This window comes from Lepidochelys olivacea (genome assembly GCF_965140295.1).
Source record: "Lepidochelys olivacea isolate rLepOli2 genome assembly, chromosome: 4".
Taxonomy (NCBI): domain Eukaryota; kingdom Metazoa; phylum Chordata; order Testudines; family Cheloniidae; genus Lepidochelys; species Lepidochelys olivacea.
This window is the reverse complement of record NC_140414.1, coordinates 102,996,013-103,017,481: the sequence shown is the minus strand read 5'-3', so window position 1 is coordinate 103,017,481 and position 21,469 is coordinate 102,996,013. Positions and strand designations below refer to the sequence as shown.

Here is a 21,469-nt window from a genome sequence, read left to right as displayed (position 1 = left end):
AACGCATCAGACAGACAGACAGACAGACACCCTTTGTGTCATCCCGCCCCCTCCCCCCCCAGATTTGAAAGTATCTTGTCTCCTCATTGGTCATTTTGGTCAGGTGCCAGCGAGGTTATCTTAGCTTCTTAACCCTTTACAGGTGAAAGGGTTTTGCCTCTGGCCAGGAGGGATTTTATAGTTCTGTATACAGAAAGGTGATTACCCTTCCCTTTATATTTATGACAATCTGCAATTTAGAAACCCTACCCAAACTGGGGACCTTAGCCTGGTACTCAATTACCTTAGGAGACCTTCATTCGAATCAATGGCAACCTGTTCTCTGTTGCATTTATCTATGAAGACTGGCCTTTTTAGTAGCCATCATGTCGGCCTGTAGGGTAAGGGAGATTGGGCCTTGATGGCAGAGCCCTGCCATCTCCCTCCCATATGGTGTTCTTTAAGGACAAGGTCTCTTTATGTCCGCACACTAAATCCTTACCTAAGGTTCTGTTGGAGTTCCACCTTCATCAGTACATCCATCTTCCAGTGTTTTTCCCGTAGCCACATACTGTAGTTCTTTACAGGAATCCTGTTTACATATCTAGGATCTTAGAAGGACATTGACCTTCCTCTTAGTTAGGACCAAGCAATTTATGAAGTCACTTAGGCTTGTCATTTCCTTTGTGGATAGTTCCACAGGGTCCTTGATCTCTACTGAGAGATGAATGGGTATCTGTATTTGTTATCACTTGTTATGATGCTGTGGGCACATTCAATCAGATGGCAGGCAACATCTATGACATTAGTGAAGAATGTACAGGTATCTGAAATATGTAGGGCCACTATGTGGGGTTTTGATACGTACATTTTCAAAACATTATGCCCTGAGCCATGCTGTCAGATCTATGGTGGCACTTGGTTCTGCAGTGCTATCTTCAGTTCTGGACTCTATTCCAAAGCTTGTTCCTCCATCTGGGGATACTGCTCAGAAGTCACTTGAAGTGGAGCACTGGTAGGGATGCTACTCGAAAAAGAGGTAACTCACTTTGTGCAGTCACTGTGGCTCTTTGAGATGTCCCCACGCATAGGTGCACCAATGTTTGTTCTCCTTTCCTTCTGTTTCAGACTGTTCCGTAGGGAATGTTTGGAAGGAGAAAGAACTGAGAGCGGTTTGCCTGTGCACCTCTATGTAGCCTTGGTATCGGGCATGAGGAGGCATAGGGCACATGCATTGGCCAAACAGACACTGCTAACTGAAAATTGCTGATCAAGGGCTCGAGAGGCACATGCATACCTGAATTAGAATAGAATATCATAGAATATCAGGGTTGGAAGGGACCCCTGAAGGTCATCTAGTCCAACCCCCTGCTTGAAGCAGGACCAATTCCCAGTTAAATCATCCCAGCAAGGGCTTTGTCAAGCCTGACCTTAAAAACCTCTAAGGAAGGAGATTCTACCACCTCCCTAAGTAACGCATTCCAGTGTTTCACCACCCTCTTAGTGAAAAAGTTTTTCCTAATATCCAATCTAAACCTCCCCCACTGCAACTTGAGACCATTACTCCTCGTTCTGTCATCTGCTACCATTGAGAACAGTCTAGAGCCATCCTCTTTGGAACCCCCTTTCAGGTAGTTGAAAGCAGCTATCAAATCCCCCCTCATTCTTCTCTTCTGCAGGCTAAACAATCCCAGCTCCCTCAGCCTCTCCTCATAAGTCATGTGTTCCAGACCCCTAATCATTTTTGTTGCCCTTCGCTGGACTCTCTCCAATTTATCCACATCCTTCTTGTAGTGTGGGGCCCAAAACTGGACACAGTACTCCAGATGAGGCCTCACCAATGTCGAATAGAGGGGAACGATCACGTCCCTCGATCTGCTCGCTATGCCCCTACCTATACATCCCAAAATGCCATTGGCCTTCTTGGCAACAAGGGCACACTGCTGACTCATATCCAGCTTCTTGTCCACTGTCACCCCTAGGTCCTTTTCCGCAGAACTGCTGCCTAGCCATTCGGTCCCTAGTCTGTAGCGGTGCATTGGATTCTTCCATCCTAAGTGCAGAATTGATGCTCCCATAGGGACACATGTCAAACAATCACATTTCCTGCCCAAAGTGAATAACTTCTTCCTGCAGAAGTCGACTTACTTGCTCCTTTCAGCCCTAGCAGCTGGTTTACCTCTTGCCTTTCCCTGTGAAGATGATGACTTTGAAAATGTTAGAAACATTATTCTAATGGAGCTGTCTCATTTGCATTTTTAGTTCCTTCCCAAATCCGGGAGCCTGCAGTCAATGAATACTTCCCCTTCACCATCTTGAGTCTTTAGAGCACTCATCAGTTGTCCATGCCTCACTTATTTTCATTTCCTTTTTACACAGACGTGTGCTGTTCCTATACCTTCACTCCTTTCCTCATCTGCCATCTGCTCTTGTATTTGTACTTTGTTGTACCATTTTCATTCTTTCAGCTGTGCATTTGAGTTGTACAGGCAAACCATCACAAAAATAAATGTTGCCTGGTGTAACTCTTCTGCCAGGTGGAGCCAGCAGCAAGGGGGGCCAGGTTCAATATTTAGGGGTTCCTTTTCAACAATACAACACAAACCTGCTCAAGCCCTCACCCAGTAACCTGGGAAAATTACACACCACCCCTAGGAGCCTCTGAGAGGCAATACTTCCCCTCTCACAAGCAGAGAGTCTGAGTGGAGAAAAACTTTTAATAAAAGGAGGGAAGCCACCCAACATTAATTAGGGAAAATGCCACAAGCAGGATTCATAATCATAAAACTATGAGCAGGACACTCACCCCAGCGTGCGTGGAGCAGTGCCTTCCACCTCATGTTCTTGAGTTCTACAAAAATGATTAGGGGACTGGAACACATGAGTTATGAGGAGAGGCTGAGGGAACTGGGATTGTTTAGTCTATGGAAGAGAAGAATGAGGGGGGATTTGATAGCTGCTTTTAACTACCTGAAAGGTGGATCCAAAGAGGATGGATCTGGACTACTCTCAGTGATAGCAGATGACAGGAAAAGGAGTAATGGTCTCAAGTTGCAGTGGGGGAGGTTTAGGTTGGATATTAGGAAAAACTTTTTCACTAGGAGGGTGGTGAAACACTGGAATGCGTTTCCTAGGGAGGTGGTGGAATCCCCTTCCTTAGAAGTTTTTAAGGTCAGGCTTGACAAAGCCCTTGCTGGGATGATTTAGTTGGGATTGGTCCTGCTCTGGGCAGAGGGTTGGACTAGATGGCTTCCAGAGGTCCCTTCCAACTCTGTTATTCTATGATTCTATGAACCAAAAGTTCCTTTTCTGAGTCTGCTCTCTGCATCCTCACCATACCTCACTCACAGTCAGGGACAGTCTTGGTCAGGGAGGACCGAGAGGTCAGAGATGCATCTGTGTGAGTTCACCTCCTACCCAGGGTAGAAAGCACCTTTCTTGCTCTGCCATCTGAGTACTTGCTCTGGCTGGCCACCCCACTAGCCACGGTTCTTCTCTGCTGGCCACCCTGCCAGCTGCATGTTCCACTCCCGCTGGCCATCTACTTGCTGCTCCCTTTGACTGACTATCAGTTCTGCTGCCACCTCCCTCTCTGCTGTGACATCTGCAGGTCAGTCTTTTTAGTGATTTTCAGCTTTTAGTGGTTTTTCAGCGTTTAGCAGGCTGGGCAGAAACACTGTCCCACCACAAGTGATTTCAGCTTTCATTTAAGCACTTAAAATAACAAAGGGTCCTAATGGAGCCTATTTAGCTCTATCTTTGAACAGTGGAGAGGAACAGGTTAAATAAGACTGGGGACCCTTAGGGAGAGTCCACACCTTGTGGCTGGGACACCCGTCCCCACCACTTTTACTTTCACAGAGCTCTGGCATTTGAGCCCCTGACTTAACAAGGTCCTTTCAGCTGAGGGTGACCCCCTCATTTGGGACAGGTTAAGCACAGTTCTGCTCCCCTTTATTCATGCAACAAAGACAACAACATTGATGATAACATTTCACTACCTCTTCATTCAGTACTAAAGTATTTTGTAACCCAGCACCAGCCAAAGTTGATCACTTTGAGCAACACAGCTCTGTCTACCGGATATCTTGGGAGAGAAGGTGTGTTCATGTAAATACAGTTTGCTCCTGAAGTCTCTTCCCCGTCTCAGCTAGCTGTCAGGGGAGAACTCATTCAGACCCTGCTTTCACTGGTGGTCCTGGTTTGAAACTGTCCTCGGTTAGTAGTGATAGTGATTCCCATCTGATGGCTTTTTACGGGCGATTTCTTAGTTGAAATGCATTGTTTTAGTTCCAGTCTCTAATGAAGGAACCACAGACATACCTCTACCTCTCAAACTCCATATCTGGTAATGTTTGACATTGTTCATTCACTCCTTGGCCTCTGAGAACAGTCTGCACAAACAGCCAACAAACAATCTTCTCACCTGTAGAGGTCTTTCCTACAGAGTAGCATTGTTTCAAATAACCAGATGGCTTGCAGTCCTACTGCAGCGTCTGCTGCCAGCCAAAGATGTAAAAGATAGATGGAGTGGATCAAAACAAGAAATAGACCAGATTTGTTTTGTATTCATTTGCTCCCCCCTCCCTCCCTCCGTGAAATCAACGGCAGAGAATCGTTTTGGTGAGGTCTGTCAGGGGCACCTTGAAAACTTGAATGGAGATTCAGTCCTGCCTGAAATACCAAAGAGAGGGATACTTAGTGGGTTGAGCATTGGCCTGCTAAACCAGAGTTTTTAGTTGAATTCTTGAGGGGGCCATTCTGTGTGACAGTTTCTCCTTGATGTAAAGCCACCCCCTTTGTTGATTTTTAATTCCCTATAAGCCAACTCTGTAAGCCATGTCGTCAGTCACCCCTCCCTCCGTCAGAGCAACGGCAGACAATCGTTCCGTGTCTTTTTTTCTGTGCAGACGGCATACCACGGCAAGCCTGGAGCCTGCTCAGATCACTTTGACAATTAGGAGCACATTAAACACCACATGCATTATCCAGCAATATATGCAGCACCAGAACCTGGAAAAGCGAAACCGGGCGAGTAGGCGACGTCAGTGCGGTGACAAGAGTGATGAGGACTTCTCTCAAAGCACGGGCCCTGGCAATGCGGGACTCATGGTGCTAATGGGGCAGGATCATGCGGTGGAACGCCGATTCTGGGTCCGGGAAACAAGCACAGACTGGTGGGACCGCATAGTGTTTGCAGGTCTGGGACGATTCCCAGTGGCTGCAAAACTTTCACATGTGTAAGGGCACTTTCATGGAACTTTGTGACTTGCTTTCTCCTGCTCTGAAGTGCATGAATACCAAGATGAGAGCAGCCCTCACAGTTGAGAAGCAAGTGGCAATAGCCCTGTGGAAGCTTGCAACACCAGACAGCTACTGGTCAGTCGGGAATCAATTTGGAGTGGGCAAATCTACTGTGAGGGCTGCTGTGATGCAAGTACCCAACGTAATCAAAGATCTTCTGATATCAAGGGTAGTGACCCTGGGAAACGTGCAAGTCATAGTGGATGGCTTTGCTGCAATGGGATTCCCTAACTGTGGTGGGGCCATAGACGGAACCTATATCCCTATCTTGGCACCGGAGCACCCAGCTGGCGAGTACATAAACCGCAAGGGGTACTTTTCAATAGTGCTGCAAGCACTGGTGGATCACAAGGGACGTTTCACCAACATCAACGTGGGATGGCCGAGAAAGGTACATGATGCTCGCATCTTCAGGAACTCTGGTTTGTTTCAAAAGCTGCAGGAAGGGACTTTATTCCCAGACTAGAAAATAACCATTGGGGATGTTGAAATGCCTATAGTTATCCTTGGGGACCCAGCCTACCCCTTAATGTCATGGCTCATGAAGCCATACACAGGCAGCCTGGACAGTAGTCAGGAGCTGTTCAACGACAGGCTGAGCAAGTGCAGAATGGTGGTAGAATGTGCATTTGGACGTTTAAAAGTGTGCTGGCGCAGTTTACTGACTCGGTTAGACCTCAGCCTAACCAATATTCCCACTGTTATTACCGCTTTGCTGTGCGCGCCACAATCTCTGTGAGAGTAAAGGGGAGATGTTTATTGTGGAGTGGGAGGTTGAGGCAAATCATCTGGCCGCTAGTTACGCACAGTCAGACACCAGGGCGGTTAGAAGAGCACAGGAGGGTGTGGTGCGCATCAGAGAAGCTTTGAAAATCAGTTTAATGACTGGCCAGGCTACGGTGTGAAAGTTCTGTTTGTTTCTCCTTGATGAAACCCCCTGCCCCTTGGTTCACTCTACTTCCCTGTAAGCTAACCACCCTCCCCTCCTCCCTTCGATCACCGCTTGCAGAGGCAATAAAGTCATTGTTGCTTCATATTCATGCATTCTTTATTAATTCATCACACAAATAGGGGGATAACTGCCAAGGTAGCCCGGGAGGGGTGGTGGAGGAGAGAAGCACTGGGAGGGCTGGTGGTGGAGGGAAGGACAAGGCCACATAGCACTTTAGAAGTTTAAAACTTTAAAACTTATTGAATGCCAGCCTTCTGTTGCTTGGGCAATCCTCTGCGGTGGAGTGGTTGGAGGCCTCCCCACCGCATTCTTGGGCGTCTGGGCGAGGAGCCTATGGAACTTGGTGAGGAGGACAGTTGGTTACACAGGGGCTGTAGTGGCGGTCTGTGCTCCAGCTGTCTTTCCTGCAGCTCAGCCATATGCTGGAGCATATTAGTTTGATCCTCCAACAGCCTCAGCATTGAATCCTGCCTCCTTTCATCATGCTGCTGCCACCTTTCAGCTTCAGTCCTCTCTTCAGCCCACCACCTCTCCTCCTGGTCATTTTGTGCTTTCCTGCACTCTGACATTGTCTGCCTCCACGCATTCGTCTGTACTCTGTCAGAGTGGGAGGACAGCGTGAGCTCAGAGAACATTTCATCGCGAGTGCATTTTTTTCCCTCCTTCTAATCTTCACTAGCCTCTGGGAAGGAGAAGATCCTGTGATCCTTGAAACACATGCAGCTGGTGGAGGAAAAAAAAGGGACAGTGGTATTTAAAAAGACACATTTTATAGAACAACGGGTACACTCTTTCACGGTAAACCTTGCTGTTAATATTACATACATAGAACATGTGCTTTCATTCCAAGGTCGCATTTTGCCTCCCCCCACCACGTGGCTAGCTCCTCCCTCCTCCCCGTGGCTAACAGCGGGGAACATTTCTGTTCAGCCACAGGCAAACAGCCCAGCAGGAACAGGCACCTCTGAATGTCCCCTTAAGAAAAGCACCCTATTTCAACCAGGTGACCATGAATGAGATCACTCTCCTGAGGATAACACAGAGAGATAAATAACGGATGTTGTTTGAATGCCAGCAAACATACACTGCAATGCTTTGTTCAGCAATGATTCTTGAGTATGCGCTACTGACCTGGAGTGGTAAAGTGTCCGTACCATGGACGGAATAAGGCTGCCCTCCTCAGAAACCTTTTGCAAAGGCTTTGGGAGTCCATCCAGGAGAGCCGCAAATGCCAGGGCAAATTAATGATTAAACATGCTTGCTTTTAAACCGTGTATACTATTTTAAAAGGTACACTCACCAGAGGTCCCTTCTCCACCTGGCGGGTCCGGGAGGCAGCCTTGGGTGGGTTCGGGGGGTACTGGCTCCAGGTCCAGGGTGAGAAACAGTTCCTGGCTGTCGGGAAAACCGGTTTCTCCGCTTGCTTGCTGTGAGCTATCTACAACTTCATCATCATCTTCCTCGTCCCCAAAACCTGCTTCCGTGTTGCCTCCATCTCCATTGAAGGAGTCAAACAACATGGCTGGGGTAGTGGTGGCTGAACCCCCTAAAATGGCATGCAGTTCATCATAGAAGCGGCATGTTTGGGGCTCTGACCCGGAGCGGCCGTTTACCTCTCTGGTTTTCTGTTAGGCTTGCCTCAGCTCCTTAAGTTTCATGCGGCACTGCTTCGGGTCCCTTTTATGGCCTCTGTCCTTCATGCCCTGGGAGATTTTGACCAATGTTTTGGCATTTTGAAAACTGGAAGTAGTTCTGACAGCACGGATTCCTCTCCCCATACAGCGATCAGATCCCGTACCTCCTGTTCAGCCCATGCTGGAGCTCTTTTGTGATTCTGGGACTCCATCATGGTCATCTCTGCTAATGAGCTCTGCATGGTCACCTGCAGCTTGCCACGCTGGTCAAACAGGAAATTGAAATTCAAATGTTCGCGGGTCTTTTCCTTTCTACCTGGCCAGTGCATCTGAGTGAGAGTGCTGTCCAGTGCGGTCACAATGGAGCACTCTGGGATAGCTCCCGGAGGTCGATACCGTCTAATTGTGTCCACAGTACCCCAAATTCGAGCCGGCAAGGCCAATTTTAGCGCTAATCCTCTTGTCGGGGGTGGAGTAAAGAAATTGATTTTAAGAGCCCTTTAAGTCGAAAAAAAGGGCTTCATCGTGTGGACGGGTGCAGGGTTAAATTGATTTAATGCTGCTAAATTTGACCTCAACTCCTAGTGTAGACCAGCACTAAAGATCAGATACTTCCCATCCTTACTTCACATGCAAGTCCCATTTGACTTCATGGTGTGTAGTGTTCAGTATGAATAAGGGTATTGCAATCTGTCTCTAAATAATGTATTTTTTTTCAAGCTTACTAACTTTGTGTTCTTCAGCTTATTACAAACAGTGCACAGGTAATTAGGAAGGTTGCCTCACATTTGTGTAACAAATCGTACTGCAAGATCTTGTAACCCCAACTCACATAACTTAGTGCCCCTGTGAAATTGCTCATGTGAGTAAGGGCTGCAGGATCAGATCCACGAATAGCACATAAAGTGAAGTATATTTGTTATGCAAAAAAAAAATACATATACTCAGCTTTGCGTAAATACACTCGTTGCCTATAAAAATGCCTAGACTGACAATTATTCCAAGGGTTACAGTGACACTTACATTAAGCCATTCTTGAATTTTTAAACTAAAGGATTAGCAGAGAGGGCTTTGTGTTACATGTTAAATAGTTCAGTGAAAGGGGCTTTTTCTCGATGCAGGAAACATCTTGGGCTTTACTGGCAATGCCCAAAGAGTTGTCATGTTACATTTGCTCTAAAGGTTTTAAATAACAAAATCATGAAGCATTCTTTAAATATGCACCTGTTAAACTCTTTTTTTTTCTCTCTCTCTTGTTTCCCCTTCTTATTTTTCAGCAAGTCACAGGCAGAAGTTTTGGTGACAAAGATTTTCGTTCTGGATTAGAAAATGGTATTCTGCTTTGTGAGTAAGTAAAGCTTTTAGTTTGAACTTCACATGCAGTTTTGACTAAAGAGGGAACCTATTTACTTTAGCTGGTACAATGCAATGGTTGGTTTTCTTTTCTTTTGACTTTGGGTACACTACATATTTCATCACACTGTTGTTCCAGTGCCAATGCATTTGTTAGGGTGAGAATTGAAATGTGGTTTTAAAAAAAGCAAGATTTACAAAGGGCTTCTCCCCCGCCTCTCCCTCTCCCCATATGTAAAGTAAAAGTGATGTTTGCATTTTGGATTTCTTCTGTTTAAAGTGGGTGACTGCAGTTTGGAAACTGTGTGCCACACCTGACCTGCAGACACCTCTCTTGCAGTGAAGAGTTTTGGATCAATTCCAGGTTGTACTGTTGGCAAGACTTACCCATCTAGGTACAAGCTTATTTGTTCTTACATCCTTTGAGGTCCAGGCTGTACTCTGAACCTTTTTTTTTTTTAAAGATACGCTTGAAGAACATACTTCAGAATTCTTCATAATACAACCAGATCATAGATTTAAACAAAATTCACCAAACTCAACACTCCTGTCAAGGTTCCTTCCCCACTCTGAACTCTAGGGTACAGATATGGGGACCTGCACGAAAACCTCCTAAGCTTACTTTTACCAGCTTAGGTTAAAAGTTCCCCAAGGTACAAATTATTTTACCCTTTGCCCTTGGATTTCCACTGCCACCACCAAACTTTATCTGGGTTCCTGAAAAAACGGAGTTTGGACCCGTCTTCCCCCCCAAAATCCTCCCAACCCTTGCACCCCACTTCCTGGGGAAGGTTTGGTAAAAATCCTCACCAATTTGCATAGGTGACCACAGACCCAAACCCTTGGATCTTAGAACAATGAAAAAGCATTCAGTTTCCTTACAAGAAGACTTTTAATAGAAGTAAAAAGAAAAGAATTACCTCCTGTAAAATCAGGATGGTGAATACCTTATAGGGTAATTAGATTCAAAACATAGAGAATCCCTCTAGGCAAAACCTTAAGTTACAAAAAAGACACACAGACAGGAATATTAATTCTATTCAGCACAGCTATTTTCTCAGCCATTTAAAGGAATCATAATCTAACACATACCTAGCTAGATTACTTACTAAGTTCTAAGACTCCATTCCTGTTCTGTCTCCGGCAAAAGCATCACACAGACAGACACAGACCCTTTGTTTTTCTCCCTCCTCCCAGCTTTTGAAAGTATCTTGTGTCCTCATTGGTCATTTTGGTCAGGTGCCAGCGAGGTTACCTTTAGCTTCTTAACCCTTTACTGGTGAGAGGATTTTTCCTCTGGCCAGGAGGGATTTTAAAGGGATTTACCCTTCCCTTTATATTCATGACATCTCCCATGTTAAAGTTCATACTTATGTCGGGGTGTGTGTGCCAAATGTGTGTGTGTGTTAGTGGTTGATCTGGGCTTAATTTCCAAATAAATCTAAAGGAGTTAAGTGCCCAGTTCACTGCCTTTCACTGTGATTTGGGTGCTTAGCTCCCACAGGCTCCTTTGAAAATACCACCCCTTAGTGAGGAGTTTGAGAAAAGCTACTGTAGCTGTCCCATCTGTAGTGGCTAAATTCTGCCCCTGCATATGTGTAGGGCTGCTATTTAAATCCAATGGGAACTGTAAGTCTGAATTTGGCCTTAAAAGGTACAGAACTAAATGCGAATTGAAGCTTACAAATAGAGGTCTTGAAAACATTAAACTTGAGAAGTACATTTCTTGTATTGGTTACAATTCTTTAGTTTTGGAGACGAGAGAAATCTGACTTGGATTCTGCTTTTGATGCTGTATATTTCAGTTAATGCCATTTACTTAAGCAGTACTTGGCTTTGGAAAGCTGAACCTTGTGTACAGAAATGTATATCTCACTAATGCAATTGAACTTTAACAGTGAAAAGTTAAAGAAAGTCTGCAGAGCAGAGATGAGCTTATTTACCTATCTTTCCCTCCCCACAAGTCATATCTTGGCAAAGACGAATATAAATATTGCTGATCCAGGTGTTATTCAATATGCAGATAGCAGTCTGTAGCGGTTACATCACAGTGTGTGTAATGGTCGGTCTTGAACAATCTCTTCCTCCTTAGTGCAAAATACTTGAGTTGGAAGTATTGTGTATTGAATATCATTAACTTTATTCTTGCTTGTGAGGGTTGAATTGTGTTGGTAAAAGAGGATGTGTGTTTCAGGATTAGATCTTAATCTGATCTGCAAATAAACAGGTAGTCTGGTTTAAGTGGTGTAAATCTTTCAGATGCAAAGCTTAAGTAACAAATTTTATGCTTTATTGCCTCCATTGTAATACATGAGTATCTATCTCTTAGGAGGCTGTGGGGGCCAGTCATTATGACAGTGGATGAAGAGATCAGACTAGTTGATCCTTCTACCAACTTGCAGTATGATGTGGAGAAAAATCACTTTACTTCTGTGTGTCTGTTTACCAGTCTGCGCAAGCCATATAATGCTTGCTGCCTGTAATGATGCTGGCTTTGGTGGGACCCAACTGAGGGTACCCATTCAGGACAAATTGCTTAAAGCAGGGCAGTTACAGCCCAAGGCAGGGGTTCCTTTGCACACCAAGGTAAAACAAACCAGCCAAACTGAGAAGACTTCGGTTTTACCCCACTGGCTATCCAGAAGTCATACAAGCAATTTTCTTAGACACTCCAGTTTCCCAGTATCACCACCAGTGCCACCTGTTATGGGGATGAATGGTTATGAAAACCAATACCCCAGTAAAAGAGAGAGGTTCTCCCGATCCCAAAGGACCAAGCCCCAGACCCAGGTCAATATACAAGTCAGACTTACCCACAAATAACGCTGTTGCCAATCCTTTAGAATCTAAAATCTAAAGGTTTATTCATAAAAGGAAAAAGATGTAGATGAGAGCTGGAATTGGTTAAATGTAATCAGTTACATACAGTAATGGCAAAGTTCTTGGTTCAGGCTTGTAGCAGTGATAGAATAAACTGCAGGTTCAAATCAAGTCTTTGGTGTACATCCACAGCTGGGATGGGTCATCCAGGATTGTGAGTTCAATCCCTGAGGGGGCCATCTGGGGGGAAAACAATTGGGAATTGTGCGTGCTTTGAGCAGGGGGTTGGACCAGATGATCTCCTGAGGTCCCTTCCCACCCTGATATTCTATGATTCAGTCCTTTGTTCAGAGCTTCAGTTTGTAGCAAGGTTCCTCCAGAGGTCAGAAGCAGGATTGAAGACAAGATGGAGGAGCTGAAGCAGCCTTTTATAGTCTCTTGCCATGTGGTCTCTCTTTCTGTCTTCCAAGCTATCCAGCACATGGTGTGAAAAAACCTTAGAGTTCTGTCCATGGGCATGTCCCTGCATGCCTTGCTGAGTCACAAGGTGTACCTGCCTTCTTTCAACGAGTCAGTTGTGTAGCTGATGGTCCTTAATGGGCCATCAAGCAGGCTAGGCAGTGCTGATGCCAAATTGTCTGGGGTGTCACCCAGAAGCATAGCACAAGTTTGAAATACAGACGGTATAGAACCAATAGTTATAACTTTAAATACAAAAATGATAGCATATTCATAACCAGCAAACCATAACCTTTCCATAGACACCTTACTGCACCTCCTTTGTATAAGATTTGGTCCAACTATAGGACCTTGGTTGCAACAATGATCTATACAATTCCAGTCTGTGTAAATAATGTCACACCGCCTCATGGTGTGTTTTATAGGAAGACCATCCAGGGTGCCCTGGGTCATAGTCAGAGTTTAAAGCCAGAAGGGACTGCTGGATTACCTAGTCTGACCTGCTGTATATCACAGGTCACCATACCACCCAGCACCCCCCCCACACTAAACCCAACAACCAAAATTGGACCAAAGTATTATAACCCAGAGGAGACTAGACTGTAACGTGCTAACGGAGGAGAATAGGAGGGGCTGAGGTGTATCTATACCCGAGACCCCTGGAACTGCAGGGAAATGATTATGTGAGATACACCCAGATAATCCTGGCAATTGACTCATGCCCACACACTATAGAGGAAGGCAAAAATTCTAAAGTATCTGCCAGTCTGACTTCACCAGACCAGGTTAGTCTGGCATGATCTACCTTTTGGTAAACCTATGTCGCTTTACATCCCCTTTACTGTTTACATCCATGAATTTCATTATTCTTTCCTTCAAAATTTGTTCAAAAGAGTTGGATAATACTGAGGTTACACTAACGGGTCCATAATTGCCCAGATCACTTCCCCACCCTTTCTTAAAAATAGGTGACGTTAGCTATTCTCCAGTCTTATGGTACTACCCTCAAATAGATATTTTTATTAAAAGTCCTTCCTATTGGGCCAGCAGTCTCATGTGCCTGTTCTTCCAGTATACTGGGATGGAAATTATCCGGTCACCTCAATTTGCATTAAACTCTTTAATTTTCTCTTCCACCTCACTTGTGGTAACTTCAGTTTCTATACACTTGCTTCTATCAGCCATCCTGTCTTCAATGGCCATGTTATCCTTACTGAAAACTGAAGCAAAGTAATCATTTAGTTTTTTGGGCCAGTATTAGAGATGATCTTGAATCTTCTTCCCATCTGCACGGCACAGGGGCTCAATCTCATCCATCCTTATTCTCTTTTTATTTATATAACTAACAAATCTCTTTATTTTAATTTCCTCAACAAGAGCTAATTCAGCTTGACTTGTAGCCATTCTCACTTTATTTCCACATTTTCTAACTTCCATGGTGTAACTGTCTTTGTCCAATCCCTGTAGGCTTTCTGCTTTTAACCCTTTTGAGATGGTTATTCATCCAGCTGGGTCTAGAGACTCTCTACAAGCTTCTTTTCCCACCTTGCTTGAGATGCAAATTTCAGATGGAATTTCTTCAAATCTTCTATACAAAAAAGACTAAGTTTCCTCTACATTGAAATCCAAGATGTTCAATCCAGTTGAACTCTAATTCCCTTAATTTCCCAAAGTCTGTCCTTTCGAAATCAACTTGTGATCACTCAATTCAAGATTATTTCCTACAAGCTCTTCTGTGGCATCCTCACTACTTACAAAACCAAGTCTAAAATTGCATTATCTGTTGTTGATTCAATGACCATTTGATTCAGAAACTGTCATCTATCACAGTCAGGAATAACTGGGCCCTGCCAGTATCCATTCTATATCTGGGAAGTTTGTTTCCTGTTATGACACAATTCCCCATAGTATTTATCTTTCTAATAATATTAAAGAGCTCTCCGTCCATACGAGTCTGACCCTGCTGGTCTATAGCAGACCCTTAACACTGTCCTAACAAAATCTCTATTACAGTCCTTCCCCAAAGTGATTTTGACCCAAACAAAATTCCGTTTTGTCCATACTATCACTTATTTCTTTACAGTTTACTCCACCATATTTATCTTTGACTACCTCTCCTAACAGCACGTACCCTTCAATACCTGTACTCCAGTCATGAATGCTATTCCATCTTTCTGTAATCACTATAATATCCTGTTTGACCTCCTGTCATTAGTGCAAGTTCTTCCATTTTATTGCCTGGGCTCCTTAAATTAGTGTGCAAGCATTTCAGTTGTTTTCCCTTGGACCTCACACAGTTTTTTCCTCACACAGGATTAAGTATAGTCTTTTCACTAACTGTATCACATACCTGACCACTTCTCCAATCAATATTTGTACTTTTTCTTTCTTATTGTTCATAATTTTTCCTTAAGGTGTTTCTTTATCCTTTACTGTATCTTCATTTAGCTCTCTTTCTTCCTACTGTGTATGGAAGCAAGTTGTGGAGATTTCATGAGTTTCTCCCAATCTTTTCCCCTCATCTCCCAGTGTATAGCCCTTCTTATCAATCATGCCAGCCTTCAACCCAGAAGGTTAATACCCCACATACTCAAGAGGAGTCCATCAGTCAAGTCGTCGTCTTTCTGTAAATGCCTCTCAATGGTCAATCATCCCAAAACCTTCCTCACTGCACCAATCCTTGAGTCATCTGTTGATCTTCATTATCTTGTTATGCCTTTGCTCTCCTTTTCTAGGGACTGGAAATATTCTGCTGAAAATCACCTGAGCTTCCACTTTTTTAAGGGTCTTACTCAGCATAATCATCCTTGATCCATTCCAATGGCAATCTAGCTGTGTTGATGATTTCTCCCCCCTCCCATCAGGATCCTTTTCAGCCTCACATCCATATCTCATATCCTTGTTACTGGCAGGCAGTATGTTCTTCTGTTCTCTGGATTAGGATCTGGTCTGGTTACAGGCATTGGACTTTGCATTGGTTTTCACGGCTGAGGATGTGAGGGAGATTCCCAAACCTGAACCATTCTTTTTAGGTGACAAATCTGAGGAACTGTCCCAGATTGAGGTGTCATCAAATTGATAAACTAAAGGATTAATAAGTCACCAGGACCAGATGGTATTCATCCAAGAGTTCTGAAGGAACTCATATGTGAAATTGCAGAACTACTCACTGTAGTCTGTAACCTATCATTTAAATCAGCTTTTGTACCAAATGACTGGAGGATAGCTAATGTGATGCCAATTTTTAAAAGGGGCTCCAGAGGTGATCCTGGCAATTACAGGCTGGTAAGTCTGACTTCAGTACCTGGCAAACTGATTCAAACTATAGTAAAGAACAAAATTGTCAGACACATAGATGAACATAATTTGTTGGGGAGGAGTCAACATGGTTTTTGTAAAGGGAAATGATGCCTTACCAATCTACTAGAATTATTTGAGGGCGTCAACAAACATGCGGACAAGGGTGATCCAGTGCATTTAGTGTATTTGGACTTTCAGAAAGCCTTTGATATGGTCCCTCACCAAAGGCTCTTAAGTAAACTAAGCAGTCATGGGATAAGAGGGAATGTCCTCTCGTGGATCAGTAACTGATTAAAATATAGGAAACAAAGGGTAGGAATAAATGGTCAGTTTTCACTATGTAGAGGGGTAAATAGCAGGGTCTACCAAGGCATCTGTACTGGGACCAGCGCAGTTCAACATATTCATAAATGATTGGGAAAAGGGGATAAACAGTGAGGAGGCAAAGTTTTCAGATGATACAAAATTACTCAAGAAAGCTAAGTCCAAAGCTGACTGCAAAGAGTTACAAAGGGATCTCACTGGGTGACTTGGCAACAAAATGTCAGATGAAGTTCAATGTTGATAAATGCAAAGTAATGCACATTGGGAAAAATGATCCCAATTATACATACAAAATGAGGGGTTCTAAGTTAACTGTTACCACTCAAGAAAGATCTTGGAATCCTTGTGGATAGCTCTCTGAGAACATCTGCTCAATGTGCTGTGATGGTCAAAAAAGCGAACAATGCTAGGAATCATTAGGAAAGGGATAGACAGTAAAACAGAAAATACCATAATGCCACTATGTAAAGTCAGGGTACTCTGACATCTTGAATGCTGTGTGCTGTTCTGGTTACCCATCTCAAAAAAATATGTTCGAATTGAAGCATACAGAGAAGGGCAACAAAGATTAGGGGTATTTGACGAGCTTCCATACAAGGAGAGCTTAAAAAGACTGGGCCTGTTGATAAAATCATAAATGGTGTGGAGAAAGTGAATGAGGAAATGTTATTTACCCCTTCACATAACACAAGAACTAGGGGGTCACCCAATAAAATTAATGGGCAGCAGGTTAAAACAAACAAAAGTACTTTACACAATGCACAGTCATCCTGTGGAACTTGCAGCCAGGGGATGTTGTGAATGTCAGAACTATAACTGGGTTCAAAAAAGTTTAAGTTTAACGATGGGTCCATTAATGGCTATTAGTCAAGATGCTCAGGGATGCAACCCCAGCTCTGGGTGTCCCTAAACCTCTGACTGTTGGAAGCTGGAAATGGACAACTGGAGATGGATTACTCAATAGATTGCCCTATTCTGTTCATTCCCTCTGAAGCATCTTGCACTCACCACTATCAGAGACAGGATACTGTGTTAGATGCACAATTGGTCTTGACCCAGGATGACTGTTCTTTTGTACTGCATGAAGTAGTTCAGATCTCTGTTGTTGCTGGTTTATGTAGTCATAACGGCACTGGTTACATTTAGTCACGTTTTTAAGCTTCCCTTTGCAAATATGAGGGTAAGAAATTTTAGTTTTTGGTAATAAACAAAAGCTGAGATCCTACTGTGATCGCATGACTCTGTGAGCCAAGGCCATAGACACAGTGGTGTAGTGTAGACAGCCCTGCTGCCACTGTTCTCCCACTGGCAAAGGAGGAAGAGAGAGTTACTGCAGCAGAGAGCCGACTAGCTAGAGAAGACTTCAGAAGTCTGCTTTGGTGCCAGCCACTCCTATGTGCTTGTGTCTGGCTATGGTCTTGATCCCTCAGCACTTATGGAAGTATTTCTTTTGGCTTCAGGATCTGACCTTGTTCTTGTACTTTATACCTCTAGCTTTGTCTTGATCCGAGGATTTTGTTAAAAGTTAATGATGGAGAATGCCGTAATGGTGAAAGCTGACAAATATGACTGATAGCTCAGTCATTTCTTCTTTTTGGATTCTAAACTCCACTCATGCTGTTTGCATAACAGCACCAGTTCTAATTGTTCATGCAGCTGTGCTTAGAAGTTGTTAATCTTTTTTGTTTTTTAGAAAGTATGTTATGGTTCTTTGACATAGTTCTGATCAGTCAGTTCAGACAGTGACTTCAGTGAGGGGCATTCTAGCACACCAGGATATTGGCAATTCCTATTAGGTTCCTGCTCCGTTTGCTAACCTACCATTTTTACATATTATGTGTCACACCCAGAGATTTCAAGGCTTTCCCTTGGTACACTGCTGCTGGCTTTCCCATGCATCAGACAAACTTGCTATTCCCTGGGACCTGCTGGAGGAGGGCAGCTCATTCAACCTGATAGCTGGCAAGAGGGAAGAGTGGAATTGTAACAAGTACACCTAAAAATCCCTGACTTCTGCCCCCCTGACACGCTTTTTTTGTTTTTTGTTTTTTTTGCTATGAAGTATGAACATTTGGGCTTGATCTAGATCCTAGGAAGCTGGGGGATTAATCAAGAAGAAATGTAATGTTGTAACTACAATGGTTAGGTTGTTATGTAAGAAGCCATGCATCCAGGAAAGAGGGATTGTTGCGAAAGAAGAAATCATAAGATTTTTTTTCCACTGTGGGTTACTGCCCATTTCCCCCATGCTGTTGCTTTTTACAGAAGAAAGACAGGAAGTTAAGTAACAGTTGTTGTGATTTAATGATGGTTGAGCAGAAAAGGAGAAATACACATAATACAATAAAGATAAAACATTCTTGCAACATTCTCTTTGCTCTCAAGCACTTTCTTCTAATGTTTTCCTCTTGCGATCTTTTTTAATTTAAATTGAATTTCATGATTCTGCATTAAACCACAATGGGTTCAGCTCCTGTTGCTTCCAGATTCAAGTTCAGAGTGAATATCACCTCTCGTGCTTTTCTCAGATTTGGGGTCTCCAGAAACATGCAAAGACCAAGGATAGTAACCACAGACACAATCACAAGTACAAAGTCTTACCTCTACTATAAGTTTTATGAAAGCAATAAGTGAAGTTACAGTTACCCATGCATCTATAAATCCTAAAAAATCCCTTGCAATGGCTAATACTATAGTTATACTCACATCTCCAAAAATATTCTAGGGGCTGATGGATCTCTCAACTGGGGTAATTGATACAGGAGTGGATCCTACTGGGGTTTCCTGTGGGTCTTCCCCCTGTAACCCAACTATGCTATCTCCTTTATCCTATTGTTATGGCTACACCTTACGCATATGCATGAGGGTTTCAACTTTCTTTTCCTTATCTGTACTTCCACATCCCATGAATATTGGGGTGCTCCATTTGTTTCTTAGGTCCCCTTATTTTCACTAACAAAATATATACATGGTAACCTGCAGACAAAGCAGGGCATCCTATGATGTTATAATCAGGTGTCTTTGTGGTCTTGGACAGGACATTGTGGTCTGTTTTTCCAGACGGTTCTCTATTGGCACATTCTTCCCAGTAATCTTGTAACCTTACTGGCACAGTGTTATTCCTAGGTCACCAACTCACGTCAAGCGTTCTGAAAGCCTATGGCCTTGTAAGGGTAAGCTAAAATCTTACAGGCCTGAGCCTGTAAGCCTGGCATTAGAGCCGGACTTCACCTTATATACCTAATACACAATCGTCACTCCTAAATGCTTGTCAGTCTTATATTTCTGTAATCCTACAATTTAAATCTATTTAGCATGCATTCATTATGTATGAAATAGCATAAGGGTTGACCATAAGACTAAATAATGATAAATTGATGATCAAATGAACGACTTGGCTATACTCTGTTACACTTCTGTGTTGCAGATCAGGTTCTGAGAAATTGTCTCATTCACAGTTCTGTATTTGTTAACTACAGGAATCTGAATATGGGTGTGAAATTGAAACTAGGCATAGTAAATAGGGTTGTGTGTCTCTCTTTATGTGAACCTAGCTCTCAGTGAGTGGGGAAACGCACCTTAAGATCTCATTCCACAAACATTTATCGCATGTGATTAGTCCATAAATTCTCATCCCTTTCATGTTTTTTCCAAAACAAACAATATTAAAAGGTCTGATCCTGAGGGGTACTGAACAACTTAAACTCCTGTTGGCTTTAATGAGAACTGAAGGTCCACAACACCTCTCAGGATCAGGCCCTGCACTTGAATAATGCTTATTTTACAGTAACTATTTTCTATACATATTTTTATTACTCAGCCTGTAAATCCTAGATTTATATTTAGATGGTGTAAGGATAATTGGGGTTGGGGATGAATACTTAAACACCAGTTTTAAACCCAAACTAAAATATCAATGCAAAATAAATCTGGCTTGGCTGTGAAATGACAGCAACATATCTTGTATGTCACACCATGCTCTTTATCGGCTCACAGATTGTATCGATTAGTTCACTTGTATGTCTGCCTGCTGCATGTTAATAAATGTACTGAACTAAAATACTGGTTTGATGTAATAAGGCCTTGATTCAATTCAGTGTGTGCTTAAATACCACAGACTTCAATGTTGAGCACATGTGTAAGTGTTTGCTGAATCAGTGCATCAGTGTATAGTAACAATAGACTATTTATATACCTGTGTTATTGGAGCTCTACCCCACTTACCTGTATTAAACTCTTGTATATTCTGTGTACCTGCTTACCTGTCCTATCCTGTAACTATTCCTTTGAATTGCAAATAAATGGTTGCTTAAAAAAGAAAAGAAACCTTCTTCTGTATACTTCAGCTTGGGAATTATATTTGTGGAGTAAATACATGTTGTTAAAAATGTATTCTAAAAAGAGCTCTTCCCTTTGTATTAAGGAATAAGCATTCCAGGATTTTCCATTACATTTTTATTGAAAGAATAAATACAGAAGTTATGTTAAAATGTAATAAAGGAATCTTGATACAATTTATCCAGTAAATTCAAGGGAAAGGTCTTGAACAATCTTTTTCTGATAGATACACACTTTTCCTCACAATGTGAGTTAAGAATAGCATGTTAGCTTTAAAAGGACAGTATCACAAAATTTTGGTTTTCTATAAAAACATGTTTAACAGAAATTAATTGTACTCTGAAAGAAAACTGGTGTGGCTATAAATTTGAATAGTAATATGAGAATGATTATGATCAAGAATTAATGAAACCGTTTCCTAGGTTATGGGACTAATCTTATCTAAATAAGAAATTGACTTGGCACATGCTGTTCATGCCATTGGTGATGAGCTGCTTATTCTCAGAAAGCAGAGTTGCTTTGGATTTGCATCATGATTACAGCACACGTCACCAAGCATTGGACTGGCATGAGCAAGGTTTTCAGAACAGGTTGGGTACATGCCAGATAAATGCAAATCCAACACTCTGGCATGATAAAATTAGGCTTCAGAGTCAGTGGTAGAATTGTGTGGCGCTGGGGTTCAGAGTTACTTTCATTATATACATGGTATTTTAAATGGTTGGATGTCAAAATCTTGTATCTGCAATTTAATTCCAGCGTGGTAAAATCACTGGGCCATTCATGGGGGCGTGATGGGAAAAATCACTATTCAACGTCTGGTCTGTTTTCTGTCAGATTTCTCAGGTATTTATTTTACTGATCTGCAAATTGTGTACAACTGACTATCTAGATTTCACTGAATATTATGCAGTAATGGAGAATCTTGTATTGCCAAATACCTAGCTGAAGAAGTTAGCAAGTGTTCAAGCCCTTGTGCTTAAGTTTGAATTTATTATTGTAGGGT

At 42.8% G+C, this 21,469-nt stretch overlaps 1 protein-coding gene across 6 annotated transcripts in view; it reads left to right on the top strand.

Moving 5' to 3' along the window:
- The window catches only part of LIMCH1 (LIM and calponin homology domains 1), a 314,351-nt gene that overhangs the window by 100,024 nt on the left and 192,858 nt on the right, over positions 1-21,469 (top strand). For all 6 annotated transcript variants that reach the window (XM_084626956.1, XM_084626953.1, XM_084626952.1 and 3 more), the window contains exon 2: positions 9,147-9,217. In XM_084626956.1, coding sequence (XP_084483082.1) covers positions 9,147-9,217 — 71 coding nt within the window. The remainder of the gene's footprint in view (positions 1-9,146; positions 9,218-21,469) is intronic.